The sequence below is a fragment of the Aphis gossypii genome, chromosome 1 (assembly GCF_020184175.1).
Source record: "Aphis gossypii isolate Hap1 chromosome 1, ASM2018417v2, whole genome shotgun sequence".
NCBI classification, from domain to species: domain Eukaryota; kingdom Metazoa; phylum Arthropoda; class Insecta; order Hemiptera; family Aphididae; genus Aphis; species Aphis gossypii.
In genome coordinates this window covers 75,417,005-75,435,629 of record NC_065530.1, presented here as the reverse complement: position 1 = coordinate 75,435,629, position 18,625 = coordinate 75,417,005, and the positions used below count along the sequence as shown (strand labels likewise).

General features: G+C 27.8%; 1 protein-coding gene across 3 annotated transcripts; it reads left to right on the top strand.

The window, feature by feature from the left end:
• The first annotated feature begins 1,014 nt into the window (after positions 1 to 1,014).
• LOC114123928 (polyamine-transporting ATPase 13A3-like) lies at positions 1,015 to 17,427 on the top strand. Of its 3 annotated transcripts, none has more exons than XM_027987071.2 (14): positions 1,015 to 1,891; positions 7,337 to 7,422; positions 11,708 to 11,875; positions 11,953 to 12,029; positions 12,210 to 12,316; positions 12,378 to 12,935; positions 13,491 to 13,996; positions 14,061 to 14,372; positions 14,499 to 15,056; positions 15,141 to 15,253; positions 15,325 to 15,497; positions 15,962 to 16,793; positions 16,862 to 17,040; positions 17,108 to 17,427. In XM_027987071.2, the coding sequence occupies exons 1-14, from the start codon at positions 1,738 to 1,740 to the stop codon at positions 17,209 to 17,211; spliced, it is 3,927 nt and encodes a 1,308-aa protein (XP_027842872.2). In that variant the 5' UTR covers positions 1,015 to 1,737; the 3' UTR covers positions 17,212 to 17,427. The 3 variants fall into 3 exon arrangements, with proteins under 3 accessions (XP_027842872.2, XP_027842880.2, XP_027842887.2); XM_027987079.2 differs by lacking the exon at positions 1,015 to 1,891 and adding an exon at positions 7,168 to 7,198; XM_027987086.2 differs by lacking the exons at positions 1,015 to 1,891; positions 7,337 to 7,422 and having other exon boundaries at positions 11,803 to 11,875; positions 12,153 to 12,316.
• Positions 17,428 to 18,625: the final 1,198 nt, after the last annotated feature.

Sequence of the window (18,625 nt, the reverse complement as noted above, 5' to 3'; positions counted from 1 at the left end):
CCACATACATAAATTCGCGTGGACCCGTTGTCGCCAATCACGTCCTTTTTACGTTTCTCCGAGTAGGTAGATTAGATTATTTTACTCAAGTGGTGATGATAACAGGGAAAGGCTTTCGGGGCTTGGTCTCATCAAAATTTCACAATTTTTGCACGTTTGAACACGCTTGAACACGTTTAATTTATGACATTATAATTTGGAACGATTTTAGTTATCATTTCTAAAATAATTTAGAAATTATATTGAGTTAAAAAGTAGAGGTAAACATATTGTACACACATACCTACATTTTCTGAATTCCTAATTAGCAAAAATTCCAAAGAGAAAACTACTCGAGTAATCGGTATTGTGAATTATGATTTCAATATTAATAGCATTTAGATGTCATTTATGTAGTAGCCACAGCGTTTTTAACGTTGTGTTATTATACGTATTTTAATAATTATAATATATTGTTTAATGTTTTTATACTCTCTGCCTTATGGTGTAGGAAATCTATAGTAATCAGTACTCATTAAAATGTTTAATGAGTAATGAGTTATATTTAATGATACATTAATGCCTATAAATCACTATAATAATAATTATTGACTAATACTAAAATGCGACGATTAAAACGCCGAAAACCGATTAATATATTTTGATTTACGATTGAGCGGCGTCTCCCTCCGGCCTACTCGCTGCCCGCCGGTTCAAAATTCAAATCAATAAAAATATATTCTCTTTATCGTACAATAAGTCGTGATTATTTAAACTTTCGAGCCCACCGAATCGATGTTTCGCGGTGGGGGGGTTTTGGAGCGGCGACGGATTGATAAGATCGTGGCAGATTTGGCGACGGCGTCCGGTGATAAGCGCCGTCGTGCCGTGAAGGGACTACAACGGCTAGATATTATTAAATATTAATTATGTTAATGTCATTGGCGTCGGCGGTCATCCGCGCTTTGAATAGTTTGAATATAGAGTGGCCCGTGACATAAAAAAAAAACCGAAACGGCGCTGTGTTCGTCTGGCGGCGCGTACAGTTTTCTAAAGCGGAAAATACACATCGACGTCGGTCGGTCGGTACTAGCGGTCTCTGACGGTAATCGTACGGCGTGCGCCTTCCCTATACTCGTGCAGTTGCCCGGCCGTTCGCCCCACCTACGTCATTTTAAGTTCGTTCGTCCGTCCGTCCGCTCGTTCGTTAATCGCTCGTCTGTTCTTTCTTTTTTTTTTTTTTTTTTCGCTAAGGGTAAAGAACTCGCCACCCACGCCGTGACGGTGAAATATCGTTTTAATTCGGTCAGCCGGCGAGGTCGAGAAGACGCTACTTACTTACCGCGGCGTGCTTTACACACCGTCCCGTCCGTTTTATCTACCTATTGTCTAATAATTTATTCGTTTGTCGTTTTTCATTTCTCCCTCACATAAGTCGCGTGTTCAAACGCAAGTCGCACGGCGGACGTTCGCACGGCAACATCTGTTTTCGCTGAAACGTTCCGAACACCACACGACGTCTTACATCGGCTACCTCCATCACCCGTAACCGGTGACCGTTGGGTCGTTGTCTGTCATTCGAATGTGTTACGGGATTCTTGCGGTCCTGTGACGTCTGACGCCGCTGTTGTGTTTACCCACCATGCTGAACATTCAAATCGACGATTGGATACGTGAACCCGCCGAAGACGTGAGGTACAGCAGCAATTGCGGTGGAGCGACCGTCAGATCTTGGCGCAGCAAGTGCGATCCCGGTGAATGACGCCCCCCGACTACAACCCTCAAGCGCCGCAAACGACCCAGGTGATAATGGCCGATCTCGTGGCCAGATTCAGCAAACTCGTGCGTTTGCACGGCGCTGGCCACAAAAAAGTCACCCGTCAAGAAGATCCGGTTTGCACGCCTCTCCGTAGTAAGTAATCGACATAATAGGTATAATTATTAAGTGTATCGAGTTGATTCATCAAACATTTTCATTTGGGTACCTAATGATATTCATATTGTACCTATCTGTCTTGGTAATAATAATAAAATATACTTCTGATCATTTTTGGTTTTAGTTAAGTATCTTTTGTGATAATTCTACATAGGTAAACAGTGGATGTAAAATAGGTAGGTAGGTAGGTACTGCCTAAATATGTATGTTTTATGTGTTTAGGTACCTACCTATGTAACTTGTCTATACAAAGTAGATAAAGGTTATAAATTCTAGTTTTAATTTAATATTCATAGACACAATATACTTCTCTTGAATGAACGGTACCCAAATCTTTAAAATTTCATTTTCCCTAGAATTTTACCTAATCAAATTAAAAACTTGATGAAGGTATAACTTTAATGTTACTGCTAGTAATAGGTAGGTGTCATAATAATATAAAAACAATAGTTTGAAAAAAAAATCTGAATCAAAAATTATTCAGGTGACATCTATTTAAATTGCATGCAATTTACTTGTCATGGAATAAGTAGCAGGTAGGTACCTATTTAATTTTTAGTTAATAAATCATGAAAGTTATTATGTCAATCAAATAAACTTAGTTAGGTAAGTATCTAGACCTAGAAACTTTTTTAATTTTATATATATTTATTTATTTACTACTTGTGAGCTTAAATGCAGATGAGCATTTGAGACTTCACTATTTTTAACATCATTTAAAAATTCTCTGCTTAAAATGAATATTGTATAGATTTTACAATGATGTATGTAAAAACACCTAATATCAGAAAAATATGTTTCAATATTAATGGTGGTTTTTGGTAGGTAGATAGGTTATTAAATTTTGTTTAAACATTGCAAGTAAAAAGTTCCTAATCATTTAAAAATAATTAAAAAAAAAAAAAAAAAATAACAAAATTATGAAAATAAGTATTTTAGTATTTTTAGCCAGTACCAATCTACGACAGAATAAATGTTTGTATACAATAGGTATGTTATAATTTGAAAATAAATGACTGAAATTTTGAAATATTTAATAAATATTTATGCAAGTATTTTCTAGGCATAATATAGGTAGTTTAGCTGTTTTTAAACTATTTCTAGGCTTTTTTTTATTTTAATTTAGGTTCATAAGATATTATATTTTAGTACCTGAGAACATGTTATGTCCACATATGTTGTGTCTTAGGAAGTCTTAGACTTACTAAAATAACAAAACAAATTTTTACATCAAGAAGAATAAGTTTTATTTTGTTGTTATTAAAGTTGTTATTAATACCTATAACATTGAAGTAACCTATTATCAAATTTAATGTTAAAAATATTATTTAGGACAATATTTTTATACTTTAATTTTGATACCATGTTAAAAGAATGTAGTAAAATAGATTTTTTGACTGGCATTGACTTGTAAAATAATAACAATAATATTTGATCTGATAATATAGGCAATTTTTTGTCAAAAATAAGTTTAATTACCTACTTACTAGTAGAAATATAAATATTTTATGTTAAAATAAATTAGGTACCTAATAAGACTTAATATGCAATAATTTATTATTAAACTCAAATTTAACATTATTTATTTAAATTTATTTTAAATAACAAAATACAAAATCAATATGTCAAATTATCCAACATATTATCCTTTATATATTTTTTTTTAGTAGGTAATTTTAAGATTATTTTAAAATCATATAAAAAAAATTAATTTACTTTTCTGAATGAGGTTTATCTATTAGTATTAGTATCTATTAGTCTATAAGGCTAGGATCATACAATGTGTTTTGTCGGTTGCCAATCAACAGGAGCCAAACTGCAACACTCAAAATAAAATAGGTTCAAATATAAAACCCGTTATCAGGGCCAGACTAGATCGATTTGTGGAACTGTATAAAACCTTTGGGACGCAACCGCAACATGTTGTGGTTGAACCAACGAAACGCATAGTGTGATCCTAGCCTAAGAAAAAAAATATTGTGCTTATATACTGTTAAATTTATTTCTTACAAAGTTATTGTTTTTCATTTGTTGACTTAAACACTCAGAAATATATTATTCTTCATTATTCAATGTATTTATTTTTAAACCTGATTATGATTTAAATGGTATTGTTTTATTATTTGATAGTAAATAATTGAAGTGCTTAATAGTGTGAATGATTCACTTGATTGTTTTTACTATATTATAACAGTAAAAATTTAATTATAATTCATGAAATGACGTCAAATGAGTAATAAATGATGAGATTTAATAACTGGTACTCATTATATTGGTATTTTAATTTTCTTGTTTTCAAAAGTGGTTTGCTATTTTAATGTATTCGTTTAGGTATTTTTTTATATGTAGTTAGGTATATTTTTAAAATCTATTTATTTATTTAATTTTCTCAATCATTTAGGTAGGTTTTTTATTATTTATTGATATTATCTATTTGTCAAAATTAGGCCATAAAAGCCATTTTAATTGTATAATCAAATAAAATATTGCATTTTTACCGTATACAGTTTGATGTTGATGTTTGTAATTTTGTACTTCCCCTTTTATTTGTATCAGAAAAAAGGTTTTTTTTTTAGTTTTTGAGTCTATTAACATACATATATAGTCTTTTGATGTAAGCTTAAGTAATAATTAATAATTAAATATTTTTAATTTATTTTACTTGACAAATGGCGTTATTAGTGTATTTATATTTTCATTTTTAGTATTTTACATGTCTTAATATAACTATACATTAAAAAAAAAAAGGCAATTCTATTTTACCTTAAGTTTTTAGTGATAGATTTGTTTCCCCCTACATGTGTAGTACAAAAACAGTACTTGCATATTTAATATATAATTGTTGAATTGCATGATTACATTTAAATGAACATTTATTCAATGGCATATATATATATATATATATATATAGAAGAGTTTTACTAAATTATATTTAGCCAAATGCTTCAAGTTTGAAATTTTAGATTAGTAACGAGATTAGTAAGAACTAAGAACACACAAGTAGATAAGCTTAAAAATACTCCAAGATATAGATTTTATCATAATAATTGACATTTTATGTAAGAACTAATTACATATTACAAATGTTATTTTCTTAAGAATATTATTAATATTATTGATTTTATTGGGAAACTGATTATCATTTTAATTATGTATAGTTCATTTTTTATAAAATAACAATTTTATTGATAATAATGTTAGTAAATGACAAGAGTAACAAATTCAGTAAAACAACTCAGTAATACCATTTATGGATTTTAAAAGTTATAGGAGTTAAGGATGGGCTAGAGGATCATAAGTCATAAATCATTAGGTAATTTTGAAGGTAATCATGATAAGTCTATTAGAAGTTGAGACAATTTGGTAAATGTGTATATAAATTGTGAAGCACATGGATTAAATATTGTGTACTTACCTACTAATGATATATACCTAATAATTTTAAGTAAAATTAATATATTTTTTATTGTTGTGTAAGTTAAATATTTTATACTTTTAACATTACTTATTAGATAATCTAATTAATCAATTTAATTACCTAATTTTTGAAATATATTTAATTTTTATGATTAGGTACATATGTAGGTACTTATAATTTTATTATATAGGTATTTAATGTTCGTTTATATGTATGTCGTATGATATTATTTAGTATGTGATGAAAGTGATGAAACTCAGAACTTTAGCTATAAAACTATATAAAATGTTTTAAACCAACCCAGTTTAAACTATGTATTATGTATGTACATAACTAAACATCTAATTGTATTTACAATAATTAGGTTTATAGACGTAAGGTGTTGATTATAAGTATTTAATTTTTGTTACAATTACTTATATTGAAATTAAAATTGTTTCCATAACACACTATACAGTATACATATTACTATTACATTAAATAAATACCCCTTCCAAATACAAGTAACATATTTAAAGTTATTTAGAATTTATAAATGAAAAATTTTAAATTTTACTTTAAATCATATTGAATTACAACCAAAAATAATATCATCTTTCAATTACAAAAAACGCATTATTTGTAATAATTTAAATTTAAATTTTAAAAAAATAATAATTTTTAGTAAAAATATTGGAGATATTTTAGATATATTTGAGAACTCGAGAATATGATAATTTATTAACTTTGCACCTATTATTAAAGGAGCCGCAACATCAACATGTTATTTCATTTGTCGGTTTCTCGCATAACATATCAACATTATTTATGGTTAAAAATAAGGAAATTAAGTTAAAATAAAACACGCTCATTTCGATAATAAATATAAATACAAAAGAACTATCCGGCCAATATATAAAATATATCCTTTATAAACGTACAATAGAAGTATCTTTGCTCTAAATTGAATACGAGAGTCGTAATTATAAGGAATACCTTTGTTGCTATATTAAATGGGAGACATAGAAAAAACTAATGTTTGTGTGTCCTTTAAAGGACCTAAAAAAAGGTTTTTTTTTATTATTCTCTTTTGGAATAGAGTATATTATTATGTAATATATTAATATATGTATTAATGTTCATTATTCGCTTTAAAATGAAAATATTAGAAAAAAACCGATGAAAAAATGCAGATAGTGTTCTTACCTTTAAGTTTGATCATATGTCAGTCCATTATAATATTAAAGTTAAACAACGCAAAATTAGTTCTACTGAACGCAACCTTTATGTGTTTGAGTGTTTCATATTGTGTTTTTACGTTTATAAAATGAAGTCACATGCAGGTTTGACATCTTCTTCATAATTAATAATATTATATAACTTTTTAAAATTAAAAGTGTTAATTTATTTATTTAGCAAAAGTTGTTATTCTTTGTAAAAATAATAATTTTCTTCGAAATTTAAACTTAAAATGCTGATAAACAAACTGAAAGAGAAAACGTGTGTTCTATTATACTTTTGTTCTATTTAGTTGCTAATTTTTATTACATATTGTTTCCTAATTTTAATTGTTAGGCAAAAACAACAGAAAATGTGAAGAGCGATAGGAGTTAATATTATATTTAAAATAATATACCTAATGTGTTTTACGAGTTTTTAACTAAGAGCACTGAGTACTTCATTATGTATTCATATCTCATAGGTTGTAGTTGTTTTTACAACAACTACGATTCTTCTTTGGTAAGTAGCTCGCCGGGGGAATATTACTTGTCTCAATAAGGTTTTAGTGGGAATAGATATTGATTAAAACTACTCTTCAAAACACATCACTACGTTGGTAAATTTGTTACTGTTGTCAGGTTTATAAATAATGTCTAACAATAACGGTATGTCAGAGAACTATATAATACATAAATACATTGACTTTCAGTTCATAATGTATAATTTATTTATTAATTATTAATCATATAATGTCTATTATTTATGTATTATGCATACTTAAACTGTGTTTTAATTTTTTTCAGGGCCAATTAAAGAAGATTCTAATTTTAAAGACGATGAAGACCCATCTGTTGATTATGTTGACATTATTGGTACCGAAGAACAATTGGTTAGTATTTTACTATAAATTAACCATATTATTAATAACAAAATTCCACGCTTACTAATTGAACATAATTGAGTGCAGAACAATTATTTTAATTTTTTAATTCGTTTTCAATTAATACAGTGTTATTTTTCGTTTCATAATTTATTTAACCATTAATTATGATTTTACAATATTTATTATTATGATAATATTAGTACCATAAAGTAATTAATATTATTTCATAAGTTGTAAATTTAATAAATAATATTGACAATTTGTTTTTTAATCGAGAACCTAACCTAAGTAGTGTTTTTACGTAAATTATTATAGGTAACAAAAGAAAAATTTTAAATCAAGATTATAATATAATTAGTGGTAATTGAACTAATACCCAAACAGGTTTACAGGTTTATATAAACAATCATTTTTTGGGGTTAGTGGGTCATATCAGTCATCACCATCCTTGTTTTTTGATGTATTTGAAATCTGTTATTGTTAAGTACAGTTAAAAAGTCTTCGTTAACATAAAATTGCACTCACGCTTTGTTAAACCACGTTTTTGACTTGTAGTACAAATGTCTGGTGTACTTGTTAAATACTCGTAATTTGCTTACTTTATCTGATATGCCAAATTACAGTATACTTTTTATTTGTTACTTGTTTGATTAGTATATAAGTTGTCTATACGTTACTTAGTTCGTACGATTGGTTTACTTGTAGACTTGTAGAGTATTTGTCACTTGTGAATACTTGCCATACCGGTTCATTTTAACGCATGTACAATTATATTTTGTTACTTGTACGTTCTCGAGGATTTTTGGTGAACTTGCAACCAATCGTTATTAAAGCGATTAATATAATTTATATACTTGATAAATAAGATAGTTCGTTAAATCAGTAGTTAAGAAAAATAAATTAATAAATTAATCAGTACAAAATCAACCAAATATACCAAGATACAACTGTTGAACACTTAATTTGTAAATTATTCGACGGTTTCATTATCGGCGAACATGCTACTTGACATTAGCAAATACATGGCTATCAATCCTCATTAACTAGAAATAAAATCGGTTAACGCGGTAGGATTAATAAACTTTATGTGATGAATTGTAAATATACTATTCAATTAGGGTTTTTGATTGGGAATTCGGTCGATCGTGTTCGTGGAAAACTATAACCAGCAGCTGTTGGTAGAAATAAATATAGGTGTAATGATTAATGATTATAACTGATAAGTACTTAAAAAAATATATTGATTATGTTGTATAATATTCAATTGGAATGTATATTTATAAATATTTCTTCATTAAATGCTATTAAACTGTTAAAGAGACAAAGATAACAATTATGTTAAATACGTCCTTAACTACCTTAATAATTAACCTAAACCATTATATTGATTGAAAATATTAACGTTTTATATTGATTTAAAGTTAATTATTGTTAATTTTCCAATAATGGGTATTAGTATTATAATATAATATTATGTACGTGTTAGTGTATTTTTGCTTACTACTTATTTTTTCTTGAATTGTTATTTCTAATTTACTTGAATTCTTTTTTTTAAGGTGTTAACATAATTAAATCGTTCTTATAGATAATGTGGCAATCGTATATCTAAACAATATTTTGCATTTCTACTTATTTTTGTGTCTTCTACTACATAGCATTGGTAGATTAGTAAATAATATAAAATAAGTATGCCACAGGATGTGGTCAATTTCATTAAATTAGAATTTAAAGCTTCAAGGTTTAGGCGTCCAGTTGCAATAGACTGAGGTTTTAAAATATAATTGAAGGACTTTTATTTTGCAATGATTGTGTTAACTGATAATTTTATCCTAACCCTTAACAAATGAATATTCATTGTGTTATTTTTAGTATATAATACTAATTATATATTTAGTAAATTATTGAACCTATTAAATTTTTAAACGTAAAACATTTAACTTAAAATCATAGAAATATTAATTTTTCCTGTAATCGTGTGTAATTTTTAGAAAACCCCCAATTAAGCATTGGACTGTCGGCTGTCACCGTCTTACAAACGTACAACATAACAAATTCGAATTCAGTAGAACGGAAATAGTGTTGTTATCTTAAATATTAGAGTGAATTGACCTATAGTGAAACTTAAAAGATAGAACATGTGGGTGCTACTTAATTTTTTATGCCATATTTAAATTTTTAATTAAGTTACCCATGTAACATATTACAATCTAAAAATCACTTATCGAAAAAACCAACGTAACTAACAAACATACACTTATAAACATGTGTAATATATTTCCCTTTATGTTATTTTCGAAAATATTTGTTATATTAAATTTAATAAAACAAAATTAGTTCTGCTAAACAAAAATGTATTATGTAAATACGTTTGTAGACAGACGGTTCTACATTAAAATTTTCCTGAAAAACATCTCAAAACCAAATTATTTAGAAAAATATTCTATGACAAAATATAATGACATTAAAAGTGTAAAAATATTATTTTCCATTTATTTTTAAATTTTAAATTATTAAGTTATAGACTATAGAGCGATAACATTTTATGTAAATTTCAATTTCAAAATGCATTTATGTATCGTAATATTATATCGTATGTATACTAAGTTGTTTTAAAATTTTCTAAACAATGTATAATTCAAAGGTTCATTAATTATAAAATAAATTACCTAAATGAAGTTAGCTTGTGACACACGTTACTGTTATAAAAATGACGATTAACATATTGTATAACTTAGATAAAGTGCAATTATTCTACTTATAATTATTACTTTTATAATACCAGAGGTTAAAGTTTTTAATTAATATTTACGCGGTATATTTTGTCATGAAATATTTTGTTATTGGGATATATTTTTACCGGAATACTTTGACATGACGGTCTGTCACCGACGACTGAGACTATGTACAACAGTCTTCTTAATGTTACTCTTTCAAATTATTTTACATAAATCTATAACACATCTTTAATTATTTATCCTTATATCAGTAATTTAAAACGAAACTCAAGTATTCTGATCAGTCTTTTATTGTGAAAATGTTGTTTTGGCGTTGTCTTGTTATGCGTCAATGCATTTAAAATTAGTGTAACCCAATTATTTGTTCAAACGCAATGAATTCAGAGTATTTGGCATTTAATATTATAAAAATATTATTCTATTTTTTTACGTCTTAGGTTTTGTGTTACTACGTTTGATTTAAATACGATTATCGTGAGAATAATGTTTAGTTTTATTATTTATACTTAATTATTTGAGAAGAATGTGAAACGACTATATTTGTTTGTAATTCATATTTAGTTTTATTTGTTTTTATTTCGATAACAGTTAGTTGAAGTAATTATGGATATTGGATAATACGATTTATTCTACTTAATAATGTAATTAAAAAAATAATTAATCCGTGGTATGCGTAAATTATTTCAAATTTGAATGCACCCGAAAAAAGTTTTCCCTTAAAATATTAAAGTCGCTACTCGCTGTATAAAGAAAATAGACATAAAATATAAATTAATGTAATAGCATTATAAATGTCACATTCGAATGGGCAAAAAAATTTTTTTTGAGGACACTAATAAATCATGGTTTTTGAAAAACGGTTCCCATTAGATTTTGTCTAATTCATAGAAGCACTTTCTTATATTTCACTATTTTTGATTCTTACTTGGTCTTAAGAGGACTTTATATTCACGTGTGTTGTCTTACGATGGTAAAACATAGCAAATTATTTGCATTCAGTGGAATACATTTTATGCTGTTAGCTTTAATATTAGAGTTAATTTACCTATTATTAAACTTAAAGATAATAATATTCTATAGGGTTACTCTTAGGTTTTTATTGATATTTTAATTTTTAAGTGAGTTATAGTTATGTAAAATATTTAAACTTTAAAATGTTCGTTACTCACTTAAAAATTAAAATATCAATAAAAGCGCATAAAATGTCTGACAATATTATTACCTTTAAGTTTAAAAATAAGTAAACTTACTTTAATATTATAGCTAACAGCATAAAATTGATTTCGCTGAATGAAAATGTTGCTATTTTATGTTCATACGGAGACAACACGTGCGGGATAACGTCCTCTTAAATGTTTTGAGAAAATCAAAAAATTACGCCTTTAAATGACGTTCTATCTTACAAAATGTTACATGATACTTCTAGAGCGTTTTTATTATCTAAACAAATATGTCAATAAAAAAATATATATTCTTAAGAATAATTTACATTACTTTGTTCATTATTTATTTACTGTAGAGGTACAATTGTATTGTATATGTATTAATTTTTACAGGAATTACATGGCTACCGGCAACACATGGGATATACAATTATGTCATGGGTAGTGACATTTATAACATGTGGTGCTCTTCGTCTAATTTTTTACTGGTGGCCAACGTTAATGTTGTTTTCAACTCATATGAAATGTTCATTGCAATCCGCTGAAAAACTTTTAGTGGTGGTATGTTAATGTTGTTATTTTTTATAAATGGATTGATAAGATACTAATTCTTACAATATTTTATGTTATCATTGTAGGAAACATATAAAAAAGATCACAGAAGTAAACATGTAGCTGAAATAGAAACAATCAATTCCTCCTCTCTGTTGCCAAGGTAAGTGGTTTATTTAGTTTTTATACTCCAGTGCGATCAAGGAGAGGATTCCTCGTGGACCAATAGGGCTCTCCTTATCGCTTGACGTAATAATTGTGGGCCTATTGTTTGTTGCCTATCCAGTTAGTGCAAGACGATTATACTGTTACCAATGTGTCTATCCGTATTGTGTTCAAACAGCGAAGCATGCCGCGTGAATGGCTGGGACAGGCAGGCGTACTTTGAACTCAAATCACTTGGCGATTCAGCAAAGCTGCCAGTACGAACACCAAGTGGAATTTTCAAAGGTACATAAAATAATTAAAGTTTTTAATTAATAATTGTTATAAACTATTATTATTATTTTAGACCTGGATGAAATCAGACGATTCGACTTCAAGAAGTACAGATTCATTTGGGATGTGGACAACAAGGAGTTCTATTTGCTGACTGGAATCGACTATGGCATAGATACCCACGAGTTGCACGAACAAAGGGGAATATCTGCTCGAGAGCAATATCTTCGTCGCGCTGTTTATGGGCCAAACCTCATTGATGTACCATTGCAGACTATTTGGTCATTGATTTTCACTGAAGTCCTTAATCCATTTTATGTATTTGAAATATTTTCATTTATACTTTGGTACCTTGATGATTATTTATCGTATGCCACAGCTATATTTGTTATGTCATTAGTCAGTATTATTACTGCTGTTATACAAACAAGAAGAAATCAAAGGAACCTTAGGAGTACTGTACATTCCAGTGATGTCGCTAATGTACTACGAGAGAATAACGTTATTACAGTTCCTACAGAATTGTTAGTGCCAGGAGATGTTTTGGTTATTCCTAGTCATGGCTGTGTTATGCATTGTGATGCAGTTCTTCTCACAGGACATTGTATTGTTAATGAAAGCATGCTTACAGGTTAGTTAATATTATATTATAAATCAAGTTAGTGTAAGTAAGTTGGATATGTGTATCACAATGTTACTGACATACATAAATATTTTGTTATTGTTATGTATAAATTTTAATTCTTAACAGTTTTTTAAAAATAAAAATAAAAATGGCTTAAATAGATAAGAGATTAAGACTAAACACTGAAGAATATTACAAACTAATAATTATGTGTGACCTTTATATGAATTTAGAGTGATCACGCACATTTTTATTATATACTTTAATTATAATTTTCAAATGTAATTTACACATATAGCCTACTAATAAAATCAGTTTTGATGAAAATAAATAAAGATAACATTAGTAATATATATATTTTTTGTTAAACTGTTTAAAAAGTGTACTATTTAAAGTATACAGTTTTTTAATATTATTTAAAATGTATACTTCAGTATTCTAGTAAAAATGATATAAATTACAGACTATAATATAGTATATTAGTTTCAGATTTAAAATAAATTATAAACTTTTTAAAATAAAAATAATGAACAATAAACATTTTTAATATTTTATTTTAAGGTGAAAGTGTTCCTGTTACCAAAACAACAATCCCGGGAAATGCAGACTTAAAGTATGACATTAAAGAACATGCTCGTCACACGTTATATTGTGGAACATCTGTTATACAAACTCGTTATTATGGTGAGGGACGTGTGTGTGCTGTTGTGGTACGTACAGGTTTCCATACTAGTAAAGGTTCTTTGGTACGTTCAATATTGTATCCAGCACCAGTTGATTTTGAATTTGAACGGGACAGTTATAAGTTCATCCAAGTATTGGCAGGTATTGCTGCTGTTGGATTTTTGTACACTGTGTTTATCAAAGTGTCTCGAGGACATTCTATCGATTCAATATTGAAGAAAGCTTTTGACCTAATAACAGTTGTAGTCCCTCCTGCATTGCCTGCTGCTATGACTGTAGGACAAATGTATGCACAAATGAGATTGAAAAATCATCATATATATTGTATTAGTCCAAGATCTATAAATGTGGCAGGGTCAATTAATTGTGTTTGTTTTGATAAAGTAAGTAAATGTTTAAGTTCTTAATTGATTTTCAAGTGTATTATAACTTAAGTTGTTTTAACAGACTGGTACGCTGACTGAAGATGGTTTAGATATGTGGGGTATAGTGCCTGTAACAACATCAAAATTTCTACCTTGCTATAGGAATGTGAATTCAATGTCATCAGACCATTTACTTATGTCAGCTATGGTTACATGCCATTCTATTACATCCATTGATGGAAAGTTATCTGGTGATCCTTTAGACTTGAAGATGTTTGAATCAACTGGATGGTTACTCGAAGAACCCGAGACTAGTGAAGACAACCAATTTGATTTGGTTATGCCCGTTGTTGTTCGACCACCAAATAAAAACACATTCACTACTATCGAACAGGTACTACAAATACATTAAAGTATTTATATTTAATTTTATATTACAAATATTAAAAATAATTATCTGATATTTGCTTATCTAATATTATGTGTATTACTTTCTATTTATTTAAAATCTATTTTGCAGATTGGACAAGAAATTGGTATCATTCGTCAATTTCCATTTAGCTCTAGTCTGCAGTGCATGAGTGTTATAGCCAAACATTTGTCTTCTAATTTGACACATGTGTATACCAAAGGGGCTCCTGAAAAAATCTTAAGCCTTTGTAATCCCAGTTCAATTCCATCGGACTTTGATCAAGTATTACAACGATTCACCAAACAAGGATATCGAGTGATTGCTGCTGGTTATAGAGCATTAAAGAATAATTTAAGCTACGTTAAAACACAAAGATTAACAAGAGAACAAGCAGAATGTGACCTGACACTTTTAGGTCTGATAATATTAGAAAATAGATTAAAACCAGAAAGTGCTGGTGTTTTGGACACATTACGATCTGCTGGTATTAGAAGTATCATGGTCACTGGAGATAATATGCTAACAGCACTTAGTGTCGCTAGAGATTGTGGAATTGTGTTAGAAACAGAAGATGTTATTACAGTGCATGGAGTTACAGTGCCCCCTTATTTGTATTTCACCGCAGCTGATATGAATGTTAACCAGACAATTAGCTCAAATTCAGTTGTAAGTACTAATTCTTAGTTATTAATATATTTAAAATAATATTAATTTTTATCAATAATTATTTTGTTGAAACAATTATTATAGAAATTGAGCACTATAATGTCACCAAATTCTGGTAATAGTGTAAATTTAAATATGGATTTATTAGAAGCTGGATTATTAAGCCCTTTAAGTACTGCTGCTAATACACCAATTAAGTATGTCTTACGCTATTTTAGATAAAATAGTTCATTGATTTAGTATTAATATTAATAATAATATTTATTAGGTCTTCTCAGAGATATACATTTGCATTGACTGGGAAAACATGGTCATTGCTTAGACAATATTGCCCAGAACTCATACCAAAAATTATTACTAGAGCATCTGTATTTTCACGTATGAGTCCAGATCAAAAACAACAACTTGTTCAAGAATTGCAGGGAATTGGTTATTATGTCGGTGAGTAAATATTGTTAATTGTTAAATGTATATACATATTAAATTGATTACCTAGTTAAAAATTTAATATAAAAATGTTTTTAGCACATTAAATTATTTATACAATTTTTAAATTGTATACTGTTATAGAGTATGAATTATTATCTGATTTATCATCTACATTATAATAAATTTAAATTAAAAGATACAATTTTTTAAAGAATAGTCTACTTATTATTAAATTTGAAAATAATAGTAGATTATAGCTTATACAATTATACAAAATTATATTGTTAAACAATTTAATTAATATCAAAAACTATAATTTTTTTGCAAGGTATCTATTATTCTTAAGATTAATTGTGATTAAAAATTATTTTCAATAATTTTCATTTGAATTTGACAAAATTCTGTTTTCTTTTATGTTTTTGCTTTTTACATGTTTTTATATAATTAGTTATAATAGTGTTTAATATTTTTTATAGCAATGTGTGGTGATGGTGCCAATGACTGTGGAGCTTTGAAAGCAGCACATACTGGTATATCGCTTAGTGAAGCAGAATCATCTGTTGCCAGTCCATTTACATCAAGAAAAGCATCTGTTGAATGTGTTGTGAGAGTAATTCGTGAAGGTCGTGCTGCTCTTGTTACCTCTGTTGGTATATTCAAGTTTATGGCCGGATATTCACTGGTACAATTTGTATCAGTTATCATGTTATACTCTATTGACAACAATTTATCAGACTACCAGTATTTGTATATTGATTTATTCCTTATATCACTTTTTGCATTTTCTATCAGTCGTACGCCAGCATACGAAGGACCCTTAGTTAAACAGAGGCCTGAGACGTCACTCGTCTCTGCCTTACCGTTGACTTCACTTATTGGACAGTTAGTAATATCTATTGCAATTCAGTTAATTAGCTTCATAGCCATTCGATATAATGACTGGTTTGTGCCATATGAGTTTAAAGAAAACGAATCATTAGAAAGTTTCGAGAATTATGCAGTATTTAGTGTATCGGCATTACAATATATAATTTTAGCCCTAGTTTTCAACAAGGGACCACCATACAGACAGGGTTTACAATCAAACTGGTGTTTGTCTATCATATCAATAGTCATAGTAGCATTTACAGTTTATTTATTTATCTCGCCATTTGAAATTTTAAGATCCAAATTTGAACTCAAATTACCTCCAGACAACTCCTCTTTCTTTTATGTAGTTTTAATGCTAGGGTTATTAAATTTAGCTCTGGCAGTATTTCATGAAAAAATACTTTGTGATCGTATGCTTGTCAAATTTTTGAGTTCTCGGTAAGATGATATTAACATTTTTTTTATATACCAAATATTATCAATTCTAATAATTACATATTTTTTAGTTCTCATAAGAGTAAAAGTTGGATAAGCTCTTATGCTGGAATTGAGCATGAACTACAAAAAATGACTGATTGGCCACCTTTGAGTAACGATCGTTTTAGTTCATCATCATCATCGCCATTTTCATATACATCTCCTGAACAGCTGTCACCAACCGTCCGTTCAACAGTACAATCAAATGGTATTGCTTAGCATAGACACTTATAATATTTTTTTATTATTATTTATGAATATCTATAATATTTTAGGAACAGCCAGTAACGGCGTGAATTTATCATTACACCGTCGTTTTCATTCAGAAAGTGAAGAATCTAATTATGCTACTCCTGCTGGTAGTTTACAACATATATGACAAAGTTGTTTTTTTAAACAATATATGTTTGTACTTAAAATAGTAGTTACCTGTAGATTTTTCTTTTTATTACCAGTATAGTTTATTTTATATAGAATATGTATAAAAATTACAAATATATTTTACAGTCTTAATTTGTCTAGAACGTCCCTTATAATATATATGCTAGTACTTTATATATACATTTATATTTGAATAAAACAGAGGTCAACAATATTTGTGGATTTTTATCTTTTGCGTAATAATTATTGATTATTGCGTTCATATACAATAGTTGATGATGTTTTAATGTTATCTACTATTATATTATTTTTGTTTAACTAAAGGTTGAATATCAAATCGCCAGTATTTACATTTTTAAATGGTAATTTAATAATGATTATTGTTTTTTTTTTTTATTTTTAATGAAACTTATGACCTTTAATTAAATCACTTAAGAAAAAATATTTTTATGTAAACAAAATACAATTAATTAGTTATAAAAATTGGATGGATGTCATAAAAACAATTGTTTTTTTTTTTATCAGTGCAGTATTGTTGGTAAATTAAATGTATTTGTAATTGTAATTTTTTTCTTGTTAATAAATTATTTTAACAGTAATTAAATGTCTAAAATATTTCTTACTAACAATACATAACATAGTAAAATGTTTGTTAGCTTAAATATTGTTTTAATTGACCAAATATCATTCCTAATATTAAGAATATTATCTGTGTTCCCTCATTAAATTTTGTTTTGAAATTTTAATTTTAAGTTAACTATGAGAAATTCAAATAATAATAATTTCAATTCAAAAAATAAACAATGACAAAAATAATTTTTTTATCTTTAAGTCTTATAATCTATGTGTTTAGTGTTCTCTAAAGTTTAAACTAATAACATAGAATTAAAACTCTTGAAAATACATTTGTCATGTTATGTGTAAATAAGAAGACTAACACACTTGGCTATACCCTCTAAATATTTATACAAAATCTCAATGTTAACATATTTTGAAAATCTAAGCACAAAGAATGAGAGGTAATTGATAAAACACAGTAATAAATTGCTTGAGTAAGGAGTATCAAAGTTAGCAGATATAGTACACAAGTTACATTTATATGGTAAGGCTAATGGTCTTTAAGTCAGTGCCATTGTAAAAAATATTTTTTGGTGTGCCAAAACAGCGAGTAATTATTTTAAATTATACTTTTTATTTTTAATACATTTTTTATGGTATTCTATGAAATAATTATCTATTAAGTCTTATGGCACAATTGCATTAGTTTCAAATATATCATTACATATACTAAAGTACATTATTTAAAGTGCATATTTTTTTTTTTTGAATTGCTTAGAGTAACTTTTTTAGTACCAAAACTTTAAGTCCTTGTCATTGGTTGTGACAATACATTTCTCTTAAAAACTGTCCAC